The 18,111-nt window shown below is 41.5% G+C and overlaps 2 protein-coding genes across 3 annotated transcripts in view; both read right to left on the bottom strand.

The window, feature by feature from the left end:
- The window catches only part of ssh1b (slingshot protein phosphatase 1b), a 14,224-nt gene extending 8,700 nt beyond the window's left edge, over positions 1–5,524 (bottom strand). Inside the window, exons 1-2 of one of the 2 annotated variants that reach the window (XM_023419677.2) lie at positions 5,139–5,524; positions 3,857–3,894 (exon numbers count right to left, since the gene is read on the bottom strand). In XM_023419677.2, the coding sequence (XP_023275445.1) occupies positions 3,857–3,894; positions 5,139–5,219 (119 nt within the window). In that variant the 5' untranslated portion in view covers positions 5,220–5,524. Of the gene's footprint in view, positions 1–1,616; positions 2,032–3,856; positions 3,895–5,138 lie in introns of those variants that run through there. The other variant, XM_087177505.1, reaches the window with a different exon arrangement.
- An 835-nt stretch (positions 5,525–6,359) lies between these two features.
- Positions 6,360–11,823, bottom strand: LOC111664774 (synaptic vesicle 2-related protein-like). The gene is made up of 16 exons (XM_023419521.2): positions 11,698–11,823; positions 11,374–11,507; positions 10,562–10,647; positions 10,373–10,471; positions 10,210–10,281; positions 9,982–10,106; positions 9,839–9,902; positions 9,594–9,719; positions 9,386–9,514; positions 9,217–9,290; positions 8,783–8,859; positions 8,587–8,691; positions 7,924–8,035; positions 7,739–7,820; positions 7,561–7,650; positions 6,360–7,012 (listed from the first exon to the last, which is right to left on the bottom strand). Exons 1-16 carry the CDS (start codon positions 11,757–11,759, stop codon positions 6,812–6,814), a joined length of 1,638 nt encoding a protein of 545 aa, XP_023275289.1. The 5' UTR covers positions 11,760–11,823; the 3' UTR covers positions 6,360–6,811.
- Positions 11,824–18,111: the final 6,288 nt, after the last annotated feature.

Raw genomic sequence — 18,111 nt, 5'->3', positions numbered from 1 at the left:
GGGGGGGTGGAGTGGAAAATAAGTTGAAGGCAACTGAAGTCTTCACAAGAGTATAAACTTTGGAAAATGATTCCCCTTCAATTTCCTAACAGTATAAACAGGATACGTCCAGATTCCAGTCATAAATATAATCTAGAAGGCAAGAAGTTTCAAACCCACATGATCAGTGATCGTCCCAAAAAAACTTGTATCTGAACTCTCACACACACATACTGTGCTTTCCTTCATGCGTACATGCCTTATGCCACTGACCACTTCCATATCCCATATCTCTTTTTTCTGCTTCAGTGACCTTTTCGAGACGCTTCCTCTCATGACATACAAGAGGACGGGTCTTCAACACATTAAAATCAAACAACATCCTTTACCTGGATTCACAATGCAAACCAACCTCCACTACTCCAAAATAAAACTATCCGGGCGTTTCTTCCATGTGTGACAGTGCTGATGCCATTCCCCCTTGTCCTGTATTCTCAAATTCAACTGTTTTACCTCAGCATTTTAAACATTATTTTCTACAGTCATTACCTCTAATCTAGAACCAGATTCTCAGCCCCTTGTAAAGTACCTCATGGCTTGAAATGAGAAGACAATCTAAATTTGTAATATTTCACAGAATGATAAAAACACGAGTGAACGATGTGCAGGGAACCAATTTATGATGAGATTATCTAGGCTGAGCTACTGTAATAATAACTGAATCATTATTATTTGTATGTGAAAAAAAATTGCTAAATAAAGGCATGTAGGGTAATAACATTTTTCGTCCACAGAATACAAAACAATTAGGCTGCAAATAATAATTATTTTCAATAGCGATTAATCTGAACATTACTTTCTTGACTGACTGATTAAATGTTCGGCTTCATCAGTGACCGAAAGTCAGCAGAGACCTGATCCAGCGACTTTTACAGCCCTGTGTTTTTACAGCATGATGAACAGGCTCCACTCGAGTGGGTTTGCTGACTGCCGATGAATCGGGCGTTACATCACCACTGTCCTTCAGCGTTCAGGCTGTAAAAACCTGCTCTCCTGTCCTGCCCGTGTTGGATGCAGCACCCCTGGGTCATGACCTTGCAGTGAGCAGGAGGAGAGCTGTAGCGTCTTTTCTCACATAGGACAGGGTGCAGCTTTGTTTAACCACAGTCTCATTCTCCTCTCAACACACACACACACACACACACACACACACACACACACACACACACACACACACACACACACACACAGAAAGCCTGGTATGACTGAGTGGGACCATCACAAGGCCTTTTGTTCCAGCTCCTCTTCTACGTGCCAGCATTGTTTCTTTTCAAACTGATGCAGAAGACTGATGATTTTAAATTAACTTCAAAGCTTGGTGTGCAGTGGTAACGTGAAACTGGCAAAAATAACTTTTTCTTGAACAAACTGACGCTGCACTTGAGAAAAGGCTCGAACATTATGCTCTCATTTGTTACCAGGATTAAAGCTTTAAAATGTAGCCTGCGTATTTAGAAGATGATCTCCCTTCCTAACAATGTAATGTTTCATGCTGTTATATCACATGAATCACTCATACGAGACGTCCCATACATCTACTGTAAAGTCTTACTGCTTGTGTCGCTGTGAAAACTTACATGCGACAGATCTCCCTCCGAGTCAGAGCAGCTTTGTCCACAAAGTGAGGCAGCACGGTTAACATGGCTTTATGAGAGGGTTTCATGACCAGATGCATCCTGACGGTTCTTCTGCTGTTCACGCTCTCCTTAGATAAAATTCTCTCTCCTCCAAAAAGCCCTTCTTTCTTATGAACACCTTTCCATTCATCCTCTAAACCTGCATACTGACTGCCGCCTCCCCTAGCAGCGCATTCTGGTTTAACGTCTCTCATCGCTCTCTCGGTCTTGGCATGTTCCTTCCTCTCCTCCCTCCCACAGCTTTCTCTCCAGCTCGCTCCTCAAATTCTCCTCGTCTGCGCTGCTTGCGCCTCGCTCCGTCTCTCTGCTCCTCTTCACAGCGCGTGCTTCAGCAACCAGCACTCCCTCTGCAACGCTCGGCCACAATGCCATCATTCATGCGAGCGCTGGGAGGCGGTGGAAGCGCTACTTGGCGTCAGCCTCAAGTTTGACATGCAGAATCCTAAATTAAGACTCCACGCTGATGAATCACCGAGCCACAGAAACATGTTACTCATTGAGTCGGACAAAGCATGACATGACTGTTTCAACTGTGAGTGACCCACACACACACACACACACACACACACACACTGTGAGCACAATGACTGAGTCTGTGCCAGAGCTTTGGTGACACAAATCATAGCTTCTGTGACGTCGTGTTGATGAAAGAAAAGCTATGTGACCGAGCAGGATCAGGTGTTTATGTATTCTCTCTTATGTAACTGAGGAGAGGAAGCATTTAAAAAAATAAATCTGTCACATTAATCAGCAGTACCTCCAAGCAGGTTTTTCTCCTTGACAACAGTGAGAAACTAAGGGCCATTAGAGAAAATAGACTGATGCTCTATGGCCCTTGAGAGAGCCGGATTCGCTGACATCACTGAATCTCCAGGACTGAGGACGAGACAAGCAGCTCATCACAGGCCAAAAGAGTTTTTAATCATCAAGGAGGCACGGGTCTTCGACAGTGAAATAGACTGCATAAATATGAGAACGACTGCGAAATGCACTAAAAAAGGTCAACGCTGTGACAATGTTAAATCAATCCTCAGTAGGTTGTTTGCTGTTAAAACCTTATTTCCATTAGAGAACCATTACATTCGCTGCAGAGTCAGCCGCCAGGTGTTTGGCACAATCACAAGCAAATCATACAAAATATATCAGCAGCAGCCTTTGAGATGAAACTCTAATGTAAAACTTCAGAGTACTGTATTTCATGATGTCATCCTTTAGCAATGATTTTGTTCTGTGCTGTTTAAGCCTCTGGAGTCGGCCTATTGATCGGTGATTACACTGACTTCATTTGGACATCATGTAGAGACAAGATGAACAAACTGGTTCAAATTGCTGAAGGGGAGCTTCCACATACTATCACATTTTTCTGTGACATGGAAAAAGGTTTTTAAAAGTTATATTTTCAGAAATATTTGCAGTGCTTTACACAGATTTGCAATGAAAAAAGACAAAAAAAACCCCAGCCAGGACAGAATCACTTTAGATGTAAATACACATTTTCCTGCTGTATTTCTGTTTAGCAACAGTAAAAAATATATTTTTCACAATGTTGAACTGATCTTAAATAATATCTTGGGTAATTGTCACTAAAAACTTGTCCTTTTTTATGGCCACCTGTGTCTTTTTTTTTGTATTTTAGGTTGCTGGCAGCTTTACGTTTTGTTAAATTGACTAAAAAAGAAGTCAGACTTATAGCTGAGTTTGTGCTGAAAATAAATGCATGTGGAGTAAAGACAGTTTAAAACAAATCAACCTGGAGGGTTGATTCCAGCTTTCCTGTGCAATAAAATTGTATTTTATTTAACGCTTTTTAACTTAGCTTTTTCACCAAATGTTAAAAGCCAGATTAATATAAAATAAATATACTTAAACGTAAATGTTTCAGCCTGAACTGTTCACTAAGATAATTGACTGTGTTGTTGTTAAGATTACAATCTCTCTTTGAGACCTTAAAATGTAAGACACTACCTTCTCAAATACAATCAGAGACTGAAAATTTCAGCTTGCGGCATCACTACCTGTTGGGATTGCTACTACAGACTGATCCAGGGTCAGAGGGCCCGCTGACCACAGAGACAGAGCAAAAACACACTCCACAATAAGAAAGGCAATGAATTTGTGTTTCCGTGTCTTTGCCGCTGCAGAACTTCAAATGCACAACTTTTTAAACAGACAGATCTTACCTCTGATTATTTTTCCGGTCATCGTCGCTTCCGAAGTCCTGAAAGACAAAAACAAGGCAGACAATTTAACGACTGACACGGTATTACGCTTTGTGAGGAAACCATGTGAGGATTTTACATTTTTGCAACTGCTGTTTAAGCTTAAGAGATCATAGTACAGTGGTGCCAGGACTAGTCAATCAGAATAAAGTGTGCCGGCGCCATCTGCTGGTCCTCTGCGGTGCCTGCTCTGAACGTCCCATAGAGCTGTCAGCTGAATCATTAGGACACCTTCAAACACTAATAGTTCAGCAAAAAACACATCCAAACATCACACCCATCCACTTTTTCTTCCTGCAGCGCCAGCTGACTCTGGCGGAATAGTGAGAGGAAAGTGATATTAAAAACCCACTTAGTCAGGCCTTCTTATGAGCACATAATCCACTTCCCTAAAACTAGAAACACTGAAGCGCTAACCCTGATGTTATGATTTCACTGGGATATCAAATCTGGCACTGCTCCATATTTGAATGTTGTCTGTGTGCCGCTAAGATGGGGTTTAATTTCTGCTTCCCATAATTTCTGTTGTCAGGAGCTGAACCTGACTGCAGCTTCCTTGAGCTAAAAAACTTGTTACCTATTTTTTCGTCTAATGATGTAAAACATAGGCTGTCGATGAATGCTCACACATAAGATTGTTTCGTGTGGTGCTGCATACAAATAGGGTTTAAATTCCCCATAAACATGTGACACCTCAGCATCTCACATCCCTTGATCGTGCACCTCAGTGGCATCACTCATTAGGTGTTTTCTGCAAGTTCATAAACATTTGACCTTCCTGTCCTGGGGCTGCACACAGTTCTGAAAATTGGTGGCATTTCCCTTTAAAGTCTCCTTCCCAACCTTCAGGCTGCATTACAGCCAATAAAAGCCCAATAACAAGGAGGGAGGACAACCTGAGTGCAACGCAGCAAATGTTTGTGCAGCAGCAAAATGAGCACTTTGTTCTGACAGCTAAACCCAGCAGCACCCCCCCCCCCTTCTCCCCCGCCCCCTCCCCCTGCTGCAGGATTTTGTTTACAAATCCGCTGCCACAGTAGCCACAAACAAGTCTCCGTTGGTAACAGTGCGACAATAGATCAAGTTTATAACACACGCAGCAGTGGCGGAAGTAAGGTTAACCATTCCCGCAGGATTTTTTAAAACACCACCCAGGCTGTATTGATACGGACTCATTCAGGCGCATTCTCGGCGTTTCCTCATACCGCGCACACAAAGACCGAGCCCCGGCTTTTCCACTCACCTCCCCCGCACTGCTGTTGGTCGTGCTGGCCGAAGATGCTGCACTGGGGGTGGGAGAGCGCTGCAGAGTCACCAGGGCCATGGTCGGTGGGCTGCAGCCGTGGAGGGCAGCAGCAGAAGAGGAGGAGAGGAGGAGAAGGGAGGGGAGGAGGATCTGGGAAGATGCGCCGCTGAGATTGTCTCTGTCACCGGGGAGAAAATGCCTAGTCAGACTCTCATCCAGCAGCACCTGACTCCTGAGCCCCGGCGGTGCTCCCTTTCGGTCCTGCTCCGTGCGTCCTCTGCGGTCACCGGAGTCCTCATGAGCGGGAAGTCGTGAGAGACTCCCTCCGTTTGTACCGAGCCAGCGACAGACCCCGAGATTTCATCGCTGGTGCGCAGACAGACAAACAAAACACGGTGCAGGTTGCAAGCGGGGCAGAAATGACATGCAGCTCTGTCGGCTGCCTGTGATTGGCTGGCCTAGTTCGCGTGTGCGCTGTCATTGGGCCAATGTTGTCAAGGTGACTGGCCAGACTGAAGAACTCCCAAATACAAATGTGGATCAAATCATATTCTGTTCATGTTATGAAACGCAGCGAGGGTCACAATTATTTCCACAATCGATCGATTTGCTTATTATTACGTATATTCATTGTTTGGTCTCTGCAACCTGACACCAGAAAACGGTGAAAAATAACGTCATAATTTCCTACAGTCCAGGGTGATGTCATGTTTTGTCCAACCAAATGTTCAGCCCCCCCAAATAATCAATTTACTATAATGTTAACATGAAGACACACAGCAAATCCCAGAAGCTTAAACAGGAGTATTGGGCTTCATATAAAGTTATATAATAATACTCAATTAACTTTCTGTCAGTCTAGTGTTGCAGCTAATGATTATTTTATTGACTGATTCATCTTCAGATTAATAATTAACTAACAGTCCAAAACCAAAACATGTTCAGTTTACTATCATGTGCGACAAATAAAAACATCAAATCCTCTCATTTGAGAAGGTGGAAGAAACAAATGTTTGGTATTTTGCTTCAGAAAAATAACAATTATTTGATTATCCAAATAGTCGCCAATTCATTTTTTTGCAGATCGATTTATCAACTAATTGTTGCAGCTGTAGACCAAACGATTAATCAGCTATAAGAGCCATAACAGAACCAAGTCTCTCCTATTGTGCAAATTAAAATACAGAGATTTACTGACAAAACAAAATAAAGCCTAAAGCAGATTGAACGACTTTAATGGACCAAAGGTGCATGACTTCATACTAAATAAATACAAGGAGCCATTTTTATGCAAAATTTATAAAATAAAATCCTCAGCCTCTTGAGGGTGAGGCTTAAAATGTGTGGCTCGAAGCAGAGTCTGCACAGCGCATCATCATTTTCCAAAACGTCCCTCTGTTGGTTCTCATGGCCTAAATGGAAGAGAGGATAAACAAACCAGTCCAAGCACAAGTGTGCTTCCGCTCTCATTAGACATGGGCAGTAGGCCTACCCTCAATTATCAATCCCTGCCTGTAATGAGATTGTCCCCTGCTGCTCTTCACCCATCATCGCTCAGATGATTCAGTCCATAGTTAAAGAGACAACTGCGGCATCTGCAGCATCCTGGGAGGTGACCAAACGTCCTCTCTTTTCCATCTTTTCTTTCTTTTTCATTCCTCCTGGTCGATCTAACGGTCCGGGGAGGGTGCTGTAGCATTTGCCTGGCTGGTTGTGGTGGTTGTCTGCCTTCCGGCCTCCTGGTCAAGACCGGACTCCTGCAGACCCCTGCCTAACGTCTCAATGGGCAGCATCAAGGACGCAACGCCGGCCAGGAGACAACAGCCGAGGTACACCGACAGGGTCCCATACACTGATGCTCTGAGCATCACCTAGAACCGAGACACAAACACTGAGAACAGACCGCTGCTGGAAAATATTTTCTACATCAACACCTGCAATACAGCACCATAAGAATTCACAATGTATACCAGCTATTATTTAATAAAAATTAGAACTTCTTTATGAGATACGGCATATAGCCACTCACTAACAGTAAAGTTACACATATAACACACTAATCTTTAAGTGACAGGCAGCAAAAAATTCCCTCTCGTTACACGGCATCATGTTTCAAACTCTTGGTCAGATTTGCACAAAATTTGCAGTGAATATTTTGTGGTTGATGAATCCTAATGCTTTTGTTTATCCTCTGACTGTTACCATTGTATTGTTTTAAAAAGAGGGAAATCAAAATTGCAGATATAAAACGGTTTGTCCACACACACGAATTTTGAAGAACTATATTTCCAGAAACAGTGAGGCAGACTGTCTATAGATTTTCCCCGTCCTAACTGTGTTTTAGCTCAGACGTTTTTGAGTTTTTTTTTTTTTAATTTTCTTTTGCAGAGTACCAACATTCATGGCCGCTCCTTCATACCTGTGCAACAAAGGGAGTGATCAGGGCGCCTACCCTGCCCAACGCACTGGAGGTTCCCATTGCTAAGGCTCGGTTTTCTGTAGGAAACACCTGATGACAAAAGAGGAGAGAGCATTTTGTTTAAACGTGTTAGAAAATATGTCTAATGTAAAGGTGGTGCAATGGTATGTAGACCTACCTCTGGTGTGTAAACATAAACAACTTGGAATCCCCCAGAGATGAAGGCTCTGGCAATGAAGATGAAGACCGTAAGTGCCGTCCTACATGAACAAAAAGAGAAACGCAGGAGAGTGGAGCAGAGTGTCTTAATGAACTGCTTTTGTTTCCGATAGGAGAAAATAAAACACACAGAGTCAAACTTACCTCCCAATACAAGCGTACGCAGGCAGAATGCACAAAGAGAACATGAAGAAACACATTGCCATGCTCTTCTTCCTGCCAATATACTCAACTGCCAGAAGGACAACTACAAGACCTAAAACAAACATGAAAAACAAACAGTAAACTGCTGCAGTCGGTCACTGTAAAGATACACTGAGGATGAAGTACAACTCCGCTTCCTAAGCCACTCCCTCAAACAACACATTTGTGTGTTTCACTCTCCTTAGGCCTAAGTGCTGCAGGCCTGGGTGGCGATTCAAGCGGATTTCTATCAACAGGACTAAAACACGTTAAGCCTGTTTCCTCGTGAAAGTTAAAATCATACATTTAAAAATATAAATGTAAAATTGATTTATAAACAGTAACCTGCTTTATTGTTGTGGCTGATTGGTGGAAATCCGTGGCCGTGTTTTAAGAGTTCCTTCTGAACCATTAGTAATTTGATTTAAAACTTAATTTGTAGTTTCAGTCACAACTTTGGAGTTTCTACGTTGTTACAGTTTGATTTATGGATGATGAAGAAATGAGGAGGCACCCTCTGTGGATGGGCTGAACACTGCTCTCGGCCACAGCATCGTGAAATGTCTTTACATTGCTAATTTACACCCTACAGCTCCCTGAAGATGCTAATACGCAGCATTTCACCTGGGAATTCAGCCAAGGTCGTCCATAAAAGGTCTTTGTAGTCAGCCGACGTCAAATATTTGCATTCCAGACTACAGCTCGGTTCGATCTTGGTGCCTTGGGTCGCTGTAAGGAATGAGGGCACTTTTATTTTGGTATTTACTCGAATTATGACAAAAGGTTAAAGGCTGATTCACTTGGAGTAGATGTTACTTACCCCCACATGTATCTTTGCTTTGGAACATCTCAGTTGTCAACAGTACTATCCCGTAGTAGGAGAAGGCATTCGCAAACCTTTGGATGAAATGATAATGCAGTGCTCTTGAAACTAAGTAAGGAATTGAAAATAAAACAATAAATAAATGGGGAATCAACTATGGGCCCCTCCGACCCTCTGTTGTTTCCACTCGCACCCTCAGTTGTTCATAATGTGCACACAGCAGACTACACTATTATTTTGTCTGGTGCTCGACATACCAGCCACTACTTCATAATACTCCCTGGCCCCAGGTTTTGCTGTGTGTCTGTCAGATTAAGGGCCAGGGCAGTTGCTTTGCCCCATTGGTCATCCAGCCTTGATTAAATAATCACCTTTCATCAAAATACCTGATTATAAAGGACAAAGTATGAAAATGTGTTACTTATACTAACCATATAAACCACAGAAGAAGAGTAGTCTTCCAATACTGAGGAGTGAAGAGATCTTTGATCTGTCCTCTTTCTTTCTGTAAGATTAAAAATAAAAGGTAAAGCTGTTAATATCAACAATCAAGCATTGTTATCTTCTTTTCCATATTCTGTAATACGTCTTTAAGCTCACCTTTTTATAAGCAACCAATATCCCTTGAGGCATGGCTTTGCCGTTATCTTTGGCGATGCGTGTTAGAGTTCTCATGGCTTTTTCTCTATTTCCCATCAGCACGTCAAAACGAGGACTTTCAGGCAGCCACTGTGTAACACAGAGAGTTCAGCTGAGAGTTTGACTCCAGCTGCTTTTATTTCAGGCGTCTCTATCAAAACATACTTACAAAGCAGAAGCAGACAAAGATTGCCATCGGTAAAGTGGACAGGCCGAGCAGCCACCTCCAGCCAAGAGTGGGCATTACCCACAGCGCCAGGAGGACCTCGAACACAGAGCCAACGGCCCAGAAAGCCTGACGCACACAAACACATCAGTCAGAGGGGAATTCATGAGCGGCGTACTTAATCATGTTAAAAGATTCAATACTGAAATACAGTAAAGTCTGCGTTAATGTCAAAATCACCACAGTACCGCAATCAGCATGACGCAGATGCCTCTCGACTTCACTGGGAGGAATTCAGAGTAGAGTGTCACTCTAAACAGAGACAGAATATTTGTCTTAGCTAATCATCATTAAGGAATCTCGTCATATACGAAGGAAGCAGAGAACTCACGACTGAGGAGCTCCTCCGATGCCAAAGCCGACGAGGCCCCGCAGGACCAGGAGCCAGCCGTACACTGGAGCAAAGGCACTCAACAGGCCGTAGTACAGAGTCCAGCACATACAAATCGTCAGACCCTGTTTACCACAGAGACATATACAGGAAACAACACCAGTTAAACATGATGTACAAAAGTCACAAAATGATATGTGATAAACCCAGATATTTGAGACTACTCACAATTTTTCTGCCATATTTGTCGGACACATTCCCCCATACAGGTGAACTGATCCCCATCCCAACGAACACCACCTGAGGCAAAAAAAAAAAAGCATCTGAGTACAAACATTAACACACGAACAAAATCAACAAGCTGTGGAACAACACAAAAAGCGCAGTTTACCGATGTGATGAGAGCCACCTGATAGCTGGGCAGCCTCCACTCACAGTGCAGCTGCGGGCCCAAGATGCTGAGGATCATCATCTCCATGGCGTCTGCTACCTGCACTCAGAGAGGCATGGCGCCGCATGAGAGACGCACAGTAACTGGGAATCAGAGAGAGGACTTGTCCGTGTGTTTTAGGAGTCTTACCCATGACAGTCCGGTGAGGAGAGACATCTTCCACTGGAACTTTCCAAAACCGATGGCCTCCAGTGCATCGTCCACTGTAAAGGTTTCTGTAAAAAGGGACAGGACAGTCACTCTAAGTTCACTCTCACCTGCAAATAAATGCATGCAGTATCTCTTAAGCATCAAAACAAGTATATGCAACAATATTGGGTGTTACACATTCAAAGACAAATGGCACATCTCAAAAAGGTGCTATGGGATGATGCTAGGAGCTGATGACTGATGAGTGACTCTGTCTGAACACCAGAACTAGTTGTCAACAGACCTCAGATCAGTACACAAACTCTGAGGAGAGTTGTTGACTGAACTGGATTTCAGGATTATTAATAATTACCAGTGGTGGAAAGTAACTCAGTACATTTTACTCCAGTACATTAATGGGGTATTTGTACCTAAGTATTTCCATGTTATGTTAGTTTATATTTCTACTGCTCAACATGGCTCGGACAAACATAGCACGTTTAACAGTTTTTAACTTTTCTCATTTGAATTTTTACATACAAAATATATGATAAGTTAATCAAATATTATGTATTTTTTTTAAAACTATCAATAAAGTGAATGATAATGACAATAAAATGACAATAAATGACCTCTACCCTGTCCAACTACAACATCAAAGTACTGCTCACATGTTATTGCATCAACAATAATGATCCAGTAATATAGAAATGAAAGCTACATAATAAATTACTTTTTCTTTTTATGGTTTAAATACATTTCAAATGCATTTAAAAAACTGGATAGACTACAACCAATGGTTTTGTACAAACCTTCCTCTTCATTAGATCCATATGCTGGTGCAGAGCGTCCGGCCGCTGAGTCGACTCTCGCTGAGGTAATAGTGCAGATCTCATTGTCTGTGCCCTGCGACTCATCGCTGTGACACACAAAGTTTGTCTCGCCGCTGAATGTCAGCACACAGGAAGGAGAAACTCGGGCATTATTAAACATGTAAAAATGTGTCACCGTTTGTCACGAAATAAGTTTGCCTTGGAGGGGACGTGAGTCTGTGACAGCAGTCTGGTATGTAAATACAGAAAGCAATCACTGGCATCTGAGGGAATTACAAATATCGCGCGATTCCGTTGTTTTACCTGTGTTCACGGTTCTTAAACCGCCGGTAGATGACCTCAGCTGGTCTGCTCCAGCGGCCCATTTCAGCGTCAATGTCGGAGAGAGGGACAGCTGAGACGCTCAGCTCACTACACGGCGCTGTGTTGTTGTAAAACCTGTTAAACCAACTCAGTTTTCACTAAGCCCGTTTACAAGGGAATACCTCAGGCCTCAGTGAGACACCCAATCAGACAACAATACCTGCAGAGGGGACAGGGGAGGGGTCACACCAGGAAACAAAACAGAGCTATTTCAGGAGTGAATGGTCAGAAGTTTTGTAGGTTAGTTTCTGACGTTGGAAAAACAGGTCATTCACAACTACATCTCTCTAGTAGACTAGATTCATTTAAACAATACGAAGAAACGATGAGGCTGAAAATAGAGAATCAACACTTTGCATATATCAGCCTTATCACACATATGCTCTTGATTGTTTATATGTTAAAGTGGAAATAATAAAAGATGACATTTTAGTCAATAAGTTGATGGAAACAACCACCAAGCCAGATTTGAGATATGTTGTTTTTATTGTGAATGAATAAATCATAAACACAAATATAACCAGCAGCACAAATAATGTGTGTGTTTCTGTTCCTGTGAACACAGAGAGATTGTGTAGGAAAAAACACAGCCTAGAGCGTCATGTTAAGCAGCTCTGTGGCTGCGTAACCGAGTAACTGTTGTAGCCTGTAGCTGACAGCAGGTTGTGCTCTCATACTGCGGGTGTTGGTGTCATTAATAATGTGTCTGAAAAAGTTGCTGTTGCCATAGTTGTGTGTATAGGTTTATATTCACAAAGATGATCAAAGACTTAATTACACTGCCCAAAGCCTGTTTTATCTGCAGAGGCCTCATGAGAAAAATTAATTACATTAAGACGAGGCAGTTTTTCTAAAATACAGTATCGACTCAAGATTACCCACTGTATCTCAAACAAGTGTCTAGTTTGTGCAGACTGAAATAAATAACTGAAACCAGTGGCTAAAAAGAAGGCAGATGAAACACTCAGAAATTCAAACCACTGTGGTAAGAGGAGAATGGTTAAAAGCAAAGTGAAAAGTATATGGGACGTTCAGAAACACTAGTAAAGTACCAATACGAGAATGTAAAAATTCTCCACTACAAATGAAGATTTTGCATTCAACATCATACGTAAGTAAAAGTAGAGATGCATTATCAGCTAAAATGCTGTTAAAGTATCAAAAGAAATGTGTGTGAGAGAAATGTCCCCTGTGACTGATTTATATAGTATTGACTGGGAACATGGATGCAACAACACAACAGTATTTCACAGTTGTAGCTGGTCGAGGTGACACTAGTTTAACGACTGTAGAAAGTTATTCCAGTAACTCCCAACTCCCAATTTTTTAATATGGTTAGGTTTAATCTTTAACAATTCTTTTTTTTTATAGGATTTATTTTATACTTCATTCTATACTGATATGTTTTTGGAACTATAGATGTCAGATAAATGTAATGGATATTTCCCTGAAATGTGGTGCTGTAAACCTATAAGTATAGCATTGAATGGAAATACAAGTGAAATACAGTTGATGTCAAAATTGTACTTAAATACAGTATTTGAGTAATCTACATCCCACGACTGCTTGGCAGTGTAATATCCTGGTCTATAACGTATATCACACAAAATACCTAAAAAAAAAAGAATAATATTGATTGATATGACTTGAACATTTAAATTGCACAGTTATTTACTGCCACAGAGAGGATATCTTCTAAAATTAAACATTTGTCTGGAGTCTCTCAGCTCTCTGCACCCCTACAAGTGAACAAGGCCAACCTATAAAAAAAAAAAAAGCTGTAGAAAAGTAGGACACGGTGAGGACATGCTGAGGCTGCTGCATTATGGGACCGTCATAAATACACTACAGGTAGAATATACAGTACAATCCCTCGTCCCCGCATCCTCTGATCACATCAGCTGCTCGGGCCGGGCTCACACAGAACCACACAGAACCCCGGCAGAGCTTTTCAGATTTACATAAAGAACAACGACATGGACTCAGAGGTAAGCTTTGATATCTACACGCTTAAAAACTAAATGTCACAATATTACAGTCCTATGAATTTCACTTTCATTTTTGTACATGAATCAGTTAAAATTTCATTTGCATGCACAATCTGTTGGTGGTTGAAATCACTAAAACAGTTGGTTTGGTGATGCTGTACTTCAGCTATTGTGCCATTTCTTCACTGAATGCTCCGCTTCTGAAGCTAATATCATCACAGCTTGTTCTGGCCTTCAGAGTCCGGCCCCTGCGACAGCAATCTGTTTATTCACACCAATAAAGGATTAGTGGAAAGCTAAGTTGTTTTGGACTAATTGAGCCAGTGAATATTTATTTGGACAAGCAGCGGATCAAGGACAACTTGTTCTTCACTCTTTAGAAACAAGATAGCAACTGGCCATATCGTTTAACTCTTATCAGGTGTTGAGATTTGAGGTGTATGTGTGTGCTTGCATGTGTAAGTCCTTACTCAGTGTGTAGTTTGAAGAATAAAGTATTAGGCTTGTCCACTTTCTGAGGTACGCTATCATTATGAACCTTCAGTGCAGGAGTGAGACCATGAAATGAATGCAGAAGTAAAGAAGATAATTACTCACTAGATACTTGTGTGTTTTCATTAGTGTGGGCATCAACACCACAACAGTTTTCAAGGATTGAATCTTGACCACACCAAATCAAATGTACTGCATGTTGATAGTTAATGCTCAGATTCTTAGTCTTTTTACAACACTGTATTTTATCATATTATAGTGTATTTTATTGGGCAAAGTTATTTTATGGAGTTTGGCTTATTGATTCAGCTAAAAAAGTGTTTATGAAAGAATCTTGGTACCATGTTCTGGTACCATAACATCGATTTCACATCAAACAACTTCCAGTAATACTCATCCCCCTATTATCAGAGCTGTTTACTGTTGGTTCATTTTTATTTACGGAGGGAGAATATCTGACATCCTGCAAACCACACAACCTCTTTTCGTTTGGTAGATATCTGGTGGGTGGCAAACATAAGACTTCAATATGTTTTCAAGCAGAAGAAGTTGTCAGCACATTTACACTGTATTTAAACAGTGAACCAAAGTTTTTCTGCGTGAAAATAATAATAATTAAAAAAAAAAATCTTTGATATCACTTTTACGTGAAAGTGTAGTTATATTCATGTAGACTAAAAGAAAAATTGGTCAAGTGATAATACTCAGCACGAACACTAATCCTTAATGGACCAATTAGGTTTTTCATGGATGGACTGTAAATAAATAAGATGTGGCCGTTAGCTTTGGTAAGCACGGTGTGTGTGGCTGTGTGGTTTTATTGGGTGCTCACTATTTGTATAATGGATTACATTATGTTAATGATGGTTTTTCCAGCACGCTCTCTTATGTCACCGCATGTTTCGGGCCAATCTTCAGGCAGTAACGTAAGATGCCTCTGCTTGATGCCTACAGGAAGCCCAATGTTAAAATTTAAACAGACAGAATTAGAGGGCAACGTTACGCTGCCCACACGCCTGTCACAACTGAGCCAGCTGGACTGTAAGAAACAGATGAGATAAAAGCACCAGGATGTATGATTGTTTTTTATATTATGATGTTCATTTAAAAAAATGACATAATGTATTTATTCCATCCTTATCTCTTCTCCTTTCATTTCCTGTCACTCTCTGGTGTACTTTCTTAAAAGAAGGCAAACATTTTATGGCATTTCTGTTGATTTCTTGAAGTAGTTGGTATAAACTAATTATGAAATCTGTTCTACCATAATTGCTTGAATAATAATTTAAATTTTTATATGAGGTTTCATTTAAAACCTTCAATATATTGAATATGGCACCACAAGGAATTGACTATAATTACAGTACAACAGCATATGACTGATCTGTAATTAATCTATGGCTTTGACAACTGATGTCAGAGGATTTGAAATATAGTTTAATTACAAACTGGTTTGATCATCGTGGTTCTAATGAGAAGATAGTAATTAGTTTGAAACGCATCTGTCTAATCAAAGATCAGTAATTGAATACCTGTGCAGTAATTTTGTGGGGTGGAGGGTGAGGATGGGTCTCTGGGAGGATTGAGTTACCACATCCTTGTATTACATACCTGCTCTCTCACACGCACACGCACACGCACACACACGCACGCACGCACGCACACACACACTCTCTTCCTTAAACACATAGTGCTGTTCAACACTCAGGCGAAGCGCTGAATGAACGTTTGCTGCCTGTGCTCCATGAATGTTTAACCAGCCCAGAGCCTCCAGAGCCAGGTAGCTCATTACTGCCTCATTACCTACAATGCAGGGACACCAGCCGAGCAGGAAACAGCACTGCCACCCTCCTCCTCCCCCTCTTCAGCCTCTCAGTCCCAGGCCGTGGTACGGGGGCCTGCTCCGAGCCGTTATTTGAATCAGGGACGGATGCAAACCTGAGCAGCACAGGAGACAGAGTAGATTCTTGGTGATTTATCTGTGCTGACTTGAACAGACTGCGCTATGAGAGAACTTCTCGGCTACTAAAAGCGCCGTCACAGGCTTTGTCTGTCTGAGTTGTATACCTGAAGACTGAAGTTCTGAGTAGTTTGGATTTATCAGGGTCATCACACAAGACTGATTCAACCATGACACACATGGTTTTGGAAGGAAAGGAGGTAATTACATGGACATGGCTTGTTTGTATACTTGGCATCTGTTATTGTACTTTAAGCCACTAATTTAGATTTTTTATGTGATTGCAGCATCTTTTAAAATATTGTAATACACATTTTTCATTTGCATACAAATGAGAAAATACAGGTTAAAATTTCAGCCCATTCATCAGCTACACATAAAGCTGTGGCTTTAAAGCTGCACTAATGAATATTTGTATATTAACAATGAATCAAATGATTATGTGTAATGTTAAAGGTGTCCCTTGTAGTGACAAATCCACAGACAATTAGCACCTGACTCTGCTTGTGCCCTCAGCTCTATTGAGGATTTTAGCCTCTTTTAGCTCACTGTTTACTGACTCATTGTTCACCAGCATCATTTCTGGCCTCAGCAGCTGTTTAAAAAAAAAAAATTGTGCTGAAGCCATCATACAGTACCTGGTCAAAAACAAACAGCAGACAAAGTTAGCAACTAGCTGGTGGAGCATTTAGCAGCTAAAGAGCAAGATATTTCCCTCACGAGTTAGTGAAGATTAAAAACAGAAGAGGAGAATTAAAGAGTTAAAAGGAGAGTTAATATTGGACTTACTGTACCAGGTGGCAAGAAACATAACTCCAAATGAATCCTAAGGATTCCCACTATCCTATCTACTGGTTGGGGAAACTCCTTGCTTACAGAATCACAACAACAAGTTTCCATGGTGATAATGTGTGAATGTTTTCAGTGTATTTCACTGCCTAAGACAGCAAAAAAATGTATGTAATAAAAGTGAACTAGATTTAATTATCCAGAAGTAGGCTAACACATGTTTAGTCTATTCTTTACCATTCAGCAATACAATAATTTAGCCAAACAGGGTAATAAGTTGGTAGCATGTTATGTTAGCATGAAAAAGTAGCAACAGAGGAGGTACTGTACTTGACTGGTGTGATGGAGGCCTGTTGACGGTCAGGTTTCTCTAGACACCTGGAGCCCCCTAAATGTGTGTTGCCCTGGGTGATGTGTGGTGTCAGTCAATTGCCCACGAGGAGTGCTATCTCTTTCAGGAGCCTAACTGCCACTTTGTGGCTGCGTAACAGGATCCTGCACCATACTGGATAGACAGGGACAATGGAGTGCCCTCTCGGGTGATGGTCCTCGGGTCAGATAGACTTTCCTGTTCCGCTGTTGCCTGACATCAAAATTTGATGTTTACAGTTGTTGCTCATTTTGGATTTTTTATGCAAGTGACTGTGTTTTGTTCGTCTGTGGTCATGTCTTTGCCTTTAAATCTTGAAGGTTAATTCCACTTAAACAATTAAGTCAAATGCCATTGCTGCCAAGAAAAGTCACCTCCGATATTGTGGTTGTTTGCTTTCGCGAAATTTCTCATCCCCTTACAGCATAGTGTTGTCTGTCCATCTGCCGTTTGTTCAGTAGAGGTCACATTTCCTTTGAATGGCAGAAAATCTCTGCCCTGCGCTCGGTGCCCACAGCGTGCCAACAATAGGGCAGAGCAACTGAGCGAGGCCCAGCTGCTCGCTGCTTGACCTTTTTTTTTTTTTTCACCTTAAGTCAGTATGTAATGTTCATATTGGGCATTTTGAAGTATGTTTTGAAAGGATTTTGATTTCTAAAATTAAAGAATTGCTGTTATTGGCGCTCTCTCCTCTCCAGGCAAGTCTGTATTGTGTTTGGGCAACTGAGGGGAGACTGTGTATAAAAACATAAGTG

The sequence above is a fragment of the Seriola lalandi genome, unplaced genomic scaffold, assembly GCF_002814215.2.
Source record: "Seriola lalandi dorsalis isolate HSWRI2012SDOR001 ecotype SW California unplaced genomic scaffold, Sedor1 jcf7180002054606, whole genome shotgun sequence".
NCBI lineage: Eukaryota > Metazoa > Chordata > Actinopteri > Carangiformes > Carangidae > Seriola > Seriola lalandi.
The sequence above is the reverse complement of the archived record's forward strand: the minus strand, read 5'-3'. Positions and strand labels throughout refer to the sequence as shown.